This window comes from Enhydra lutris, unplaced genomic scaffold (assembly GCF_002288905.1).
Source record: "Enhydra lutris kenyoni isolate GAN:26980312 unplaced genomic scaffold, ASM228890v2 scaffoldscaffold16, whole genome shotgun sequence".
Lineage (NCBI taxonomy): Eukaryota > Metazoa > Chordata > Mammalia > Carnivora > Mustelidae > Enhydra > Enhydra lutris.
This window is the reverse complement of record NW_019154100.1, coordinates 6,660,831-6,673,198: the sequence shown is the minus strand read 5'-3', so window position 1 is coordinate 6,673,198 and position 12,368 is coordinate 6,660,831. Positions and strand designations below refer to the sequence as shown.

Genomic DNA, 12,368 nt, shown 5'->3' with positions numbered 1-12,368 from the left:
TTTCCAGCATCAAGTACAAATACCTCATTGCTCAAACTAAATTGACCCTTCAGAGATGTATGTAAACTTCCTCCATTTCAAGATCTTTGCACGACGCCTTCACTCATTCTCTCCAGGTTTGCCTAACAACGGGAGCTCATACCTTCTTCCTTGATTTAATTAACACCAATAATTTGGGTCAAAAGTCAATCAAAGTTGCCAATTTGTTTCAAAAAGGTTGAATACTGGCTTTAATAATTCTGATGTTTTGATATATGTCCTTTATGCTTTATTTTGCTCCCTTTCTAACTCCCTTAGAGATTTAATTTCTTTGCTCCTTCCTTTCTTATGAATAAAGGGATTTTGTGGAAAAAATGCCAAAAGAAAGTTAAAGTATCCAATTAACATAATCAACAACAATAAAATAAATTCAGTGAAAGGAAACTTATTAAATTCCGATACTATAGAATAAATTTGAAATTACTTATCCTTAACACCTACATTTATAGATAGTATATATAGCAATAAAGCATAGAACACACTGCCAACAGTTTTTCACAAGCTTTACTAAACAGCCAAATGTGCGTCAGGGTCTTCGTCCATGCGTCGCTGACCCACACAAACCATGCTTTCCCTGACCGCTGCTGTCGTTGGTGGACATCTCCAGACTCTGCTTGCAGTGATGGCAAATGTCCGTGTGCTCATGCCAGGGCCGCAGACAATGACCTATTTCTAGGCCCTCTGCAGCTTGAAGATCAAGTGAGAACTGTAAATTTGACACAAAACAACTTGAATTCAAATGTATGGATGATGGGTTGATTTGAGGTAAACTGAAGTGACGCTTCAAAATAGTCCAGAAGCACAAACGCACCATTTTAAAGGTAATTACTCTAAAACACATGAGTGACTGACAAGCTTTCGGATTCCATTGAAGGAAAAAAAAAAAAGTGGGGGCGGGGCGCGGGGAGTGGGGAAGTCATTTAGAATTAAACAGCCAATTAGGTATCTTTTTTGAATTTGTAGATCTTTTTGTGTGATTTTTTTTTTTAAAGGCCCAATTGATAAAATTGACGTCACATATGACATTAACCTAGCAGATTGAAGAAGAACGGGATGAACTGTTACACCAATACTCCAGCTCTGAGGAGCCTCTCATTCACAGTGTTGTAAGAGAAGTTCACAGTTAAGAAAAATTTTATACTATGTTACGTATCAATTTTAATTAGTTTAACAATAAGAATGGGATAGTACTTTGTAATTCAATGGAAATAACTTCTGAAAGCAGTCACCACTTTAAAACACTGTTAAAAGACACTAGTAACCTATAGCTAAAACTTTTAAGTATTTTAAACATGCAAGAATAAGGGTGGGGGATAATGAATGGGTGAAAGGTGATGTGGATGAAAAATGAAACTTCACCATTAGACTCCTCTTCATGATACGCAATTTGAAATCTATACCATGTTGTCTACTGCTCAAACTGTGTTTTGGCAATCGGAGGTTGTGTACTGAGACACAAGCCCCTTGAAGCCTGCCTCTTTCTCCTCCGTGCGTGGCAGCAAAATGGAGTCTCAGCAACCAGGCAGGAAAGATGACACAAATCCTGCAGCAGGGATAATGGTAGCAGTAAAGAATTAAACAGAAAGAGAGAGATTAGACAGTTCAAGGTAGTAGCAAAAGACCAGGCTAAAGAAGTCAGGCAGTCCCAGGTTAGCACAAAGCATCCAGGAGACTAGAGGTCGTCTCTGGACTGAAGACAATGCTTGTGTTGTCTGTTGCTTTGAGTCATTTGAGTTGCTTTGAGGCCTTTCATTCATTGGCAGCTTCTTTTCATCTCCATCCTCTAGAGGGGACCCCTTTTCACTGTGTGAACTCTGATCCTTTTAAAGTGAGGTTACCCATCAGGCTACCCTCTGGATTTAAAGTTCACTAAAGAAGTCCGTATCTTCAAGACAGTGTCCAGTGCCCCAAGTCCTCTTCTTCAAAGATAACCCTCGCAGGCATAGGAGTGTGGGTCTGGGTGCTAAATTCATGTCCCCTCTCTAAGCATCCTAATGCTACAGTCTAGTGAGGGGACTGATGATGAAATGCCCAGATGTATATGGAGGCAGACGCATGGAGAGATGCTTCCAACACTTCAGGTGATCCTCTTCCAGCCAATTAACAATACTCCTGAACTTTCTTCCGAAGAACCAGGACAAGTTGGTAACATTAACTCAGAGTCTCTTAAGAGTTGGGTACGGGACTGCAAGGTAGTCACGCCTCATAAACATCTAACATACTTGGAGCCACCAACAGTCTCTGGTTACCAGGTTTAACTTTTTTGTGGAAGCCATTACTGGCATGATGATGGTAAGGTGTTGTGAGAAAGCCAGAGTTCTTGGGTACATGAGATTTGCACCAGGGTGTGAAGGCACACTCTAAACATGCAAGAGTCCCTTCTGAGAGAGCACTTCCTTCTGAGGCCTGAGGTGTTTCTGTTGCAGGGGTTTTGCCTGCTCCTGGGAGAACCGGTCGAATTGCTGCTCCTTGAGAATTAACGGAACCATGAATGCAGAGTTTGAAGATGGTGAAGTTTCTAAGGGTGCAGCAAAAAGATCACGGAAGCCGTTTTACACTGCACCAACAATTCTGGCTTCCTTAATAAGGCGTCGGTCCTCCAGTGATGTAAAGAGAGTACCGAGACTGCAAGAAAAGTCATGTCCTCCTCCTCCTCATCTCCCCCTCCACAAAGAAATCAGCATCTCCTGTGTTTGCATCAGCTTCTCTGTAAATGTTAAACGTGGAATCTGGCAGCCTATTAATTTAGATGGTGACAGAGGTTTCAGCAGGTAAAACCCAGGCTTCCAGGATTCGCTGGGAAGTAAACTTGTCAAGAATTTTAGTTAAACTGGCAGTTAAGGTGGAAAACTGAGAGATAAAATGTGTTGGCAAATATTCTGTCGCTCTCAGAAAATGGTGGAGGTCTTTTGGTGCTTTTTTAGGATGTGTGCCAGTCCAGGGTGGCCCTGATCTTTCCGTAGCCATTTCAGAGAGGGCTGTGCCTCAGGTTGGCCTGAAGATGCAGTAGCCGAGTTTAGCACACAGTCACTGATTGAGAAGCTGAGCAGGAGTAAATCTGAGGGTAGAGATCCTGAAGGACATGACAAGTGTCTACATGGTGCTGTAAGATGGCGGCGGCGGCGGCGGCGGAGGAGGCGGCGGCGGCTGCGGCGGCGGATACTGGGGTACCGGCGGCTGGCGGTACCAATGTGGGTTCCAGGTGATCATCACGGGGACATAGAGCGATCGTCCATGTCCATCTCGCCCCACTGGGTACCAGGCGAATCCTACTGGGTAGGTCGGGTACGTGGTGTATGTGGGGTACGTCTGGTATCCAGGTAGTTGAGGTACGTATTCAGTGTACGTTGCCAGGTGAGCCTGGTCATCCAAATTTGGAATAGACAGTCGAGGATACTGATTCTGAATGGTGAAGCTGTTGGGAGCTCGGCAGTCGTAGGAGACTTGCAGTTTCCATCCCCTCTTCACCTGGAGAACTTGGGCTCCATTCGGGGCGATTGTTGGAGTAATCAGCCCGTCTTTCACGTTTCTGGCCACAAAATCTCGCAGGGCTGCCATTTCGGGTTCGGACAGTGAGTACACGTGTCCGCTGGGAATACTGTGCGCTCCAGGTATCATTTCGATGGTAGGGTCAACCACGCGGTGATCCGGGTAGACGTTTTCGTCCACTGGAGTGTACACATTCTGGACATAGTAATACCTCACTGGCTGGTAGACTCTGTATCCATCCACCGGGTAGTAAAACGACGGCTGTGCCGGTGGTGGGAGCGACGGAGGTATTGGGGAATACATCCGGCAGTGGTATCGGCAATATTCAGAATCAAAGACGATCGATCGGGTGCTCCATGTGATGTTGGGATCGTGTGTGCTCAGCCAGCGCACCCCGAGGACGACGGGGAAGAACGGAGACTGAGTCACATCGAATGACAGCACCTCGCGGTGATCTCCCAGGTCGACTATCAGGTCGTGCGTTTCGTGGACAACTGGGCCCGATGCTATGGGGCGTCCATCAATCGCTTCTACCAGTATCGGCCAGTCCTTGACCCTCAGAGGAATTCCATTTTGGGCAACATATTCGTGATCGATGAAGTTGCCAGAAGCACCAGAATCGATCATGGCTCGGACGAACAGGGTGTGTCTGCCCGGGAGATGAATCTGGAGCATCACTTGCAAGTGTGGAGATGAAGCATCATCTTGTGGGGACCTTATTAATTCTGGCCCGGTCGCTGAAGGTCCCTCTACAGCGGGGCCGGGGAGTTTCCCGCCGGCGAAGCCTTTGAGGCCTTGGCAGGACAGTTGTCGGCGTAGTGACCTCCATTTCCGCAGTAGAGGCAGAGGTTCAGCTTTCTGCGTCTTTCTTTCTCCTCCTGGGTCAGGCGCATGCGGGCGCCTCCCACGGGCTCGGTGGGATCTACCTGGTGGTGGCTCGTGATGTGCGGCAACACCAGCGCGCGCGGCGGGGAGCGCGGCTTGCGAGCGGCGGCCGCTCTGGCCAGCCTTCTCTCGATGTGGATGCACTGGCCGATCAGCGCCGACAGAGACTTGGCCACTTCGAGGCGGGACAGTTCTGCCTGAATGTGGTCGCTGAGGCCCTCGTGGTACTGGTCGATCAGGGCAGGCTCGTTCCAATCCAGGTCCTGCGCAATCATCTGGAAGGCGTTGGAGTAGTCGATGACCGACCCCATGCCCTGGCGCAGACGTCTGATCTTGCGTTTGGCGGCCTCTCGCCTCTGGGGGTCTTCGAAGACGTGCTTCATTTCAGTCATGAAGGCTGGGTAGTTGTGCATCAGGTAGTGGGATCGCTCCAGCTTCGCGGAGGCCCAGCGGGCGGCGCGGCCGGTCATCATGCTGGTCACGAAGCAGACGCGGACGCGGTCGACTGAGAAATCTCTGGTGCTTTTCTCCATGAAGAGCTGGCACTGCGCCATGAAAGGAACCAGCATGTCTGGGTTGCCGTCGAACTTCTCAGGAAGGTCATCTGGGCACTCTTCCTCTAGGGGAGTGGGTGGGGCAGCCGCCGCCGCAGCACCGCGGAGCTCGAGGTCATCCTCCTCATCCTGAGTGGGGGGCTCCACTTGCTCACGGAGGGAGGTGTTCTCCTCTGTGAGCTTCTGCACCTGGTTCTGCAGGTTGTTGTTCTCCTCGGACTGCTTCATGACCTTCTCTCGGAGGTTGTTGATCTCTTCAGAGAGATCGTCCCGCCTTCGTTCGGCCAGGTTGGGGATGTACTGGCCCCTTTGGGCGCTGCGTGAGGAGGAAGAAGAGGAAGAGGAGGAGGAGCAAGAGGAAGAGGAGGAGGAGGGGCCGTTGGGGGGAGGAGGAGGAGGAGGAGGTGGGCAGTCGGGCCCCAGGGTGAGAGCTGGAGTGGGAGGAGACCTCCCAGATGTAGCTTCGCTCCTGTGGGGATGGAGGCCCGGATCCTGGCCTCCTCTTCCACCCTTTCTTCTTTTTGTTTTCAAAAGCTTTTTGTTTCTGTAAACAAAGATAAAAGTATAAATTTAACATACACATTCAAAGCAGCACATTTCAAAAAACACTTTAGCATTTTAAAGTAGCCACTAAAATACTTTAAATACATGAGTATTTAAAGTATCCCCTAAAATACTTTAAATACATGAGTATTTAAAGTATCCCCTAAAATACTTTAAATACATGAGTATTTAAAGTATCTCTTTGTTCTACTTGCTTACATTAATAATTAATAAACAAACACAAAGCTTGCAAAAGGGAGAAAGAAGTTAATCAATTAAGGCAATAGATAACAAAAGCATCCTACTTTTTCATGTCCAAATGACCTTTTCCTCCTCAAATGTCACCTGTTTATTATGTATTCAGTAATACATAACTATATCAACAGCAAGTTTACCTTCCCTAACTATAAAAGAACGCTGAGACATTGTAAACAACAGTTTTGTACCAAGAGAGCATGGCAAGAAACTTGCAAGTCAAAGATGGAGACCAAATAAAAACACGCAGGTAAAGCCAGAAGGATAATTGTTACTAGACAAGTTACCTGAGAAATAGCTAATATTCCAGCCAAGAGGGAGCCAAAAAAAAAGGGTGGGGGGATTAGAATCACAATGCCTATATTCATCAATATAGACACTACCTCCAAGGAGGGTGCCAAGTCGTTATCAACATTAACAACTGTCACAGAGACCACAGGATTGTCTAAATCCAACCATAATCTAATCATAGTCTGATTTCCCAAAGAGAATTCCCTATGGGACAGAAGTGGCACTGAGCAGTTTCCCTCCTTATTATGCAGTCAATCCACAAATGTCAATTGATGCCCCCCAGGAAGAGCTGGGCTGTAAAATGAGACGTTCCAAGACACCCAATAACAGTACACCTCAAACTTATAATACAGATTTAATTAAATAATGTAAGTAAAGCACTGAATATTCAACAACTGTTAGCTAATATTAATAAAGTTATTAATAAGGAAGGTAACTTTCTGTGTAAAGAGGCTAAAATTAAAACAGGGAGGGGCTGCAATTATGGCAACCTAGCCACGCATTTCCCACCTAAAGACATTAATTTATTTTGGATACACTGTTGGCCAAACCCAGGGCCTCATTTGATTTGCAGGTCATCAGTTTGCAACTTTTGGTGTTTTTTTTAAACAAGTTTTTGTTAGCACAGTCCCACCCAAAAGTTTGTAATTTAGAGCAGGACAGGGCTGTACCCCTTGCTAGGTGGTGAGTAGCTATATGGGGGAGTTGGGGGGAGTTTGGGGGGTTGGGGATTAAAGGTCTTAATTATGGGTATGGGGACAATAAATCACACATACAATAAATCATACAACAGTGCCTATGTACTTCTTTAAAAGAGGGTTAAATGCATTTATAGTAATTTATTTTAACTTTTTAATAATTTTTAAATGAGCATTAAATTCTCATATTTGGAAAACTTTAAGAAAGTGCTCCAAAGTTTAAAAACATAACTTAGAAAGCGGGCAGACTGCTTGTTCACCAAATTTTAACTTGGCAGTCCTGGCCACCTATTCCTCTCTGACCCATCAAGGCAAAAATGGGACACTAAATTGATTATATTAATTAAAAATCACAAAGATAAACGTGTTATTCAAAGAAGTTAGGTGAAAAACACCTAATATTTCAATCAGTAGGGTATAAGGGGAAAAAAAAGGTAATGGTAATCAAACATGATGCCTGTACACTTCACCCTTGTCTCTAGCTATAGAGAAATACCCCTTTCTCCTCCTTCCTTGAAACCCCTCATAATCTTTTAGGCCCTTCCCCTGCATCCCCACTCCCCCTACCCCCAGCCACTTTATGCTCTGCTCTGTCCTTGGAGTGGCTATACAGCAAGCAGAGTCTTTAAGGAACAGAATTACTGTGCCATTTTAATTGGCATTCGAGATAAAATATTCTAAATAGACTGAAAGTTTAGAAAATAAATCATAACCTGTGACACTGTTTCATTTCTAACTCCTTAAAGATAATTGTATTAGTGACACTCAAAAGGTCACAAAATAGTGCAATTTTTATTTATCAAAAAGTTTTATTTTTATTTAATAAATATTTAATAAAATAAAATTAATTACTTAATAAAAAATTTTATTTAAGAAACATCCCATTTATTAAAAGTTTTAATGTCCCATTAAAAACAACTAATAAGCATAAGTCAGGTGACTCAGGTGCCACTTTTGTCATCTAGACATTAATAGTTTGAAAACTTAGAGAGAAGACTTCTGGAAAGGCATTCAGAGCATGGCCTGGGGCTGCCTGACCCAGGTCATGAAAGTTAACAACCTACATGTCAATCACAGTCACTGGGGTGTGCTTTATTGAGGCCCAAGTCTGAAGGTTTTAACATCTGCAAAACACAATAATAGGACAGGTATAACAACATGTTCAGAAATCAGCAAACAATCATTGTATTGTTTAGGGAATCAGAAGATCAGTAAGTGTTTAAAATTCAAATGCTTTTGGTAGACAGGAAGATAACATAAAAGTGAGAAGAAACTGGAGTTAAGACAATAAGACGGGGGCTGTGACTATGTAATTTGGGGATGCATGTCCCCTCCCAAAGACACTGAATTCTTTAACAAATTTTTAATTCAGTGCTGGTCAAATTAAGGACCTTATCTGACCTGCAAGTTCACCAGTTTGAGACCTCTGACCCTTACCGAGATCACGCATCAGGTACCCACCCATGGGATTTTTAATTTTGGGATGGGACTCCAAGTCCTAAAGGAGATAACTGCCCAGACAAGAATAGTTTAATCTTTAAAAATGGTAGGATAGTGGGCAGGCAGGTTAACATTCAGTGTAAATAAAGTTTTAAAATATTTAAATAGTAACTAAAGCACCAGTTAACTTGGAAACAGGAGCAGTGTGACTTTATTTGAATTACAGAACTCTGGCTCCTTCAACCCCCCCTTACTAGGGGCTGGACTGCAGAGGTGAGGTCAAGAGCCCCATTCCTAAAACCTGAAAGGACGCACAGCATAGAGCCAAGCCCATGGGACAGATGTCACCTTTAGACATGGAAAAAAAAAAATTCGTGTTAATCTATATAGGATTTAAATACATTTGATTAATCTTTGACTCTTCATGACTACTTCTAAAAACTTCTATTCCCCAAACACACCAAAGAGTAACAGTAGCCAAAAACCATTTCACATTAAATATCTCATTAGAAAATGACACTTCATTAATCAACTCTTAATTGCCTTACATTTTCAAACCCAATTTCCTTTTTAGTACCTTGTGTGTTATTTGTGAAATGCAAATTATATTAATATGCACATTTTTACCATTGTTTTGAACTTTAAAAGAATGCAAAAGAAGATACCAAATTTCCAAAGGGGGTGGGGGTTAGGGTAGCAAGGTGGGCCTGGGGAGTAATTGAAAGCTGTAATTACTCTAAATATAAATATGTAAAATATATAAATTATATACTTGTTGGGGGGAGATGACAGATATTTGGGAGTTAAAGTCCCGGCTCATGGCTTATAATATAGGAAACCAGGTTTTAAAATTTCTTCCTTTAGTTAGAAACATAAACGTAGTATATCTAACTGGAGGTAAGGCATCAATTTGTTTTATATGTATGTTTTATAATGCCAGCTAAAACCCTCCAATCTATATTTTGTAATGTTGATGTTACATTACACAAATTTCAAATATGACAATTACGTACCACCATTAAGTATTCCATTCACCCCAAATTTAAATAATTAGCTTTTGCTTTTTATTTTTAAAAAGCTAATTATTTTGAATATCTTAAATATAGTTTTGTCTTATAATTACAGCTTACATTACTGGAGTTTAAAAACGCACTTTTTTTTTTCATCCTGTTAAGTGTGAGAGATAACGCAAGCAAGCAATGCCTGGGACATTCCAGGACAGCAAACACCATAGAAAACAAACCAGGAAACCCCTGCAGACTCCAAAGAAGGCACTGAATAAGCCAATTCACTCTGGTCATTTAAAACATATTTAATGAATGCCTACCATGTGCCAGGCACAATTAATAAATATGTAGGCAAGTTAGCCAGGGCTAATCCCCTAGAGTTCCAAAGGGGAAAAAAAACCCCAGCTTCACAGGCACACAGATAAACACCTCATCCTTGCCTCAAGACCAAGCCAACAGTACCAATAAACCACTCCTATGAAGCACAGTTCAAAAGTTGTTCCTTATTTTCTGTCCACCAAAGAATCTGATTTCAGTAAGCCACCACAAATGTCCATTAGTGTCTCTAAAAACCCTTAAGTGTGAAAGTATTTAAAACAATTTAATTTCATTTGTAGTAAAAACATTTAGCTGGATTGCCCTTAGGGCACCAGTCATGTCTGCTCAGAAGCACTTTTCATAACCCACCATCAGAAGTTTAAATTGTGGAATTATATTACTTAATATACAAAGCACTTGTAAAAAATGCTTATAAATCCCAGGTATAATTAGCGTTGCTGCTAATTGTTTTTATTTATTATTCTTATATTTATTAGACACTAATGGATAAAAAGCAAAATCCGCGCTGCCAAGAAACTGCAGGAGGGAGGGGCTGTGCAGCCAGGCTCAGGCCGTGAAAGCAGTGAAGGCGCGCAGGCGCAGAGGACGTGGGCTGTAGGGAGGTGCGGGGGGCTCACACTGCGCACGCGCAAGAAGGCTCTGGGAGGCGGGGCCATAGGCCACCTCGGAAGAGGCGGGCTCAGGGAGGGGCCAAGCTTTGGAGATGCAATGTCTGGGCAAGCCACCTCAGAGGAGGTGGGCCTAGGGAGGGGCGCTTTCTGGGGGTATCGCCTCAAAGGAGGCGGGTTCAGGAGGAGGTGGGGGTTCTGAGGGGACCCACCTCAGAGGAGGAGGGCTCAGGGAGAGGCGGGGTCTGGAAGAGCAGCCTCAGAGGAGGCAGGCTCAGGAGAGGCGGGGTCTGAGGGAGCGGCCTCAGAGGAGGCGGGCCCAGGGAGAGGCGGGGTTTGGGGGAGCGGCCTCAGAGGAGGCGGGCTCAGGGAGAGATGGGGTTTAGGGGAGCCGCCTCAGAGGAGGCGGGCTCAAGGAGAGGCGGGGCTTGGGGAGAGCGGCCTCATTGGAGGCGGGCTCGGGGAGAGGCGGGGCCTGAGGGGGCGGCCTCAGAGGAGGCGGGCTCAGGGAGAGGTGAGGTCTGTGGGAGCCACCACAGAGGAGGGGGCTCAGGGAGAGGCGGGGCTGGGGAGAAAGTGTCTAGAAGGCGCGCTCTAGGAAGGCGCGCTGCGGAGGAGGCGCGCTCTGAGTAGGCGCTGGGAGGCGCTAAGCACGCTCCGAGCGGATACTGCAGAGAAGGCGCGCTAGAATGGGCGGGGCAGGTCTGAGACTGGCTGTTTGCCTCTCCTAGGAACCCCCTCCCCAAACCCCTCCCACCAGCCTCCCCAGCCAGATTCATTTCATGCAACAGCGCGATCACCCCCAGATCCAACAGCCCCCCCAAACTAAGCAAACCAACAGTTTCCACAAACTGTTGCTGGACGCCAATTCGCGCCACCTTTACAACTACACCGCCACTTCGATCCAGCACCACTAGGCAAGGCAGCCCGCTCTGCCACCACCAAAAGATTCCCTTTTGCACTCAAGTCAGCGCCCCTCCACTCCACAGCTATAGGTGGAATGGTGTGGGCAGAATGTTAAACACTAATTTTTGCCCGGGGCTCCATTTTGTCTAACAGCACCATCATGCAGACAACCGTCCTGCAGAAAAACATAGTGGGAGCCATTCCAAAAGGTGTGTTAGAGACAAAGGGTGGGGTCCCCCACTAAGAAGACAGAGTAATCTTACTCTGCAGCTCTTGCCCCTTTACAGCTGGTTTCTTTGTAGCGCAAAACAGTGCAGCTTGTATACCTCTGCAGCTGTTAGTACTTTGTAGCGCGTTTTAGGTATAAATTCTCTGCAGCTCATGTACCTCTGCAGTTCCCGTGCCTTGGAGCACAATGAAGCGCTGTTGTAGTGCTAGTGGTATCATTCTTGTAGCGCTCATCTGCTGCAGCTCAGATTTTGTAGCGCATTTAAAGCGCAAATCAGTCATCAGTCTGCAGCTCATATACTGCTGCAGTTCATAATGGTTTGTAGCGCATTGAAGCGCCCATCAGTTTGTAGCGCAATTGAAGCGCCCGTGCATCTATAGCGCATTTGACGCGCTTATCAGTTTGTAGCGCATTGAAGCACCCATCAGTTTGTAGCGCTGTTGAAGCGCCCATCCATCTATAGCGCATTTGAAGCGCTTATCCGTTTATAGCGCATTGAAGCGCCAATTAGTTTGTAGCGCCTATCACTATGTAGCGCTTTTGAAGAGCAAATTGCAGATTGGTCTGTAGCTCATGTCCGTCTGCAGCTCATGTCTGTCCGCAGCTCATGTCTGTCTACAGCCCTTATCTGGACTTGAGTCCTGGAAATCAGAGCCCTGAAGGCTTGGTTTCTCCACTCTGTTTTGGGGTTCTGCCAGTGAAGGCGTGACAAGATTTGCGTGGAGACATTCAGGGGCACTACTCCATCTCCCGCAGCTCCCGAAAAGGACAGGGAAGGAATGTGATCTTAATAAAAGAAACATCCTCACCGCATACTCACCACGCGAGGACTCCTCTGCGAAGACAGGAGGACGGGGTCCCACACCTGCGCCAGGCGTGGGTTCCGCTGGGTGCTCTGCAGCCCGGAGTGGCTCCGGACGCGAGCCCGCTCAGCGGACCTTTCTCGAGGCTCGGTGGACCCTCTTCGCTGTTCTCCCCAGGTCGCAGTCAGGTTTCTTCGACACACACCAACCGAAGTTGAAGCGCGTGTACCGGGAGCGCCGACTGGGAGCCTTATATAGGCTGAACAGAGGAGGGGGGCGCCA

The 12,368-nt window shown here is 45.8% G+C and overlaps 1 protein-coding gene across 1 annotated transcript; it reads right to left on the bottom strand.

Moving 5' to 3' along the window:
• Positions 1-2,205: 2,205 nt before the first annotated feature.
• LOC111147308 (paternally expressed 10) lies at positions 2,206-12,102 on the bottom strand. The gene is given in 3 exon segments (XM_022503287.1): positions 2,206-4,304; positions 4,307-5,511; positions 12,093-12,102. Coding segments are annotated over 3 exon segments (2,382 nt in total). The 5' UTR covers positions 12,098-12,102; the 3' UTR covers positions 2,206-3,132.
• Between the last annotated feature and the right edge of the window lie 266 nt (positions 12,103-12,368).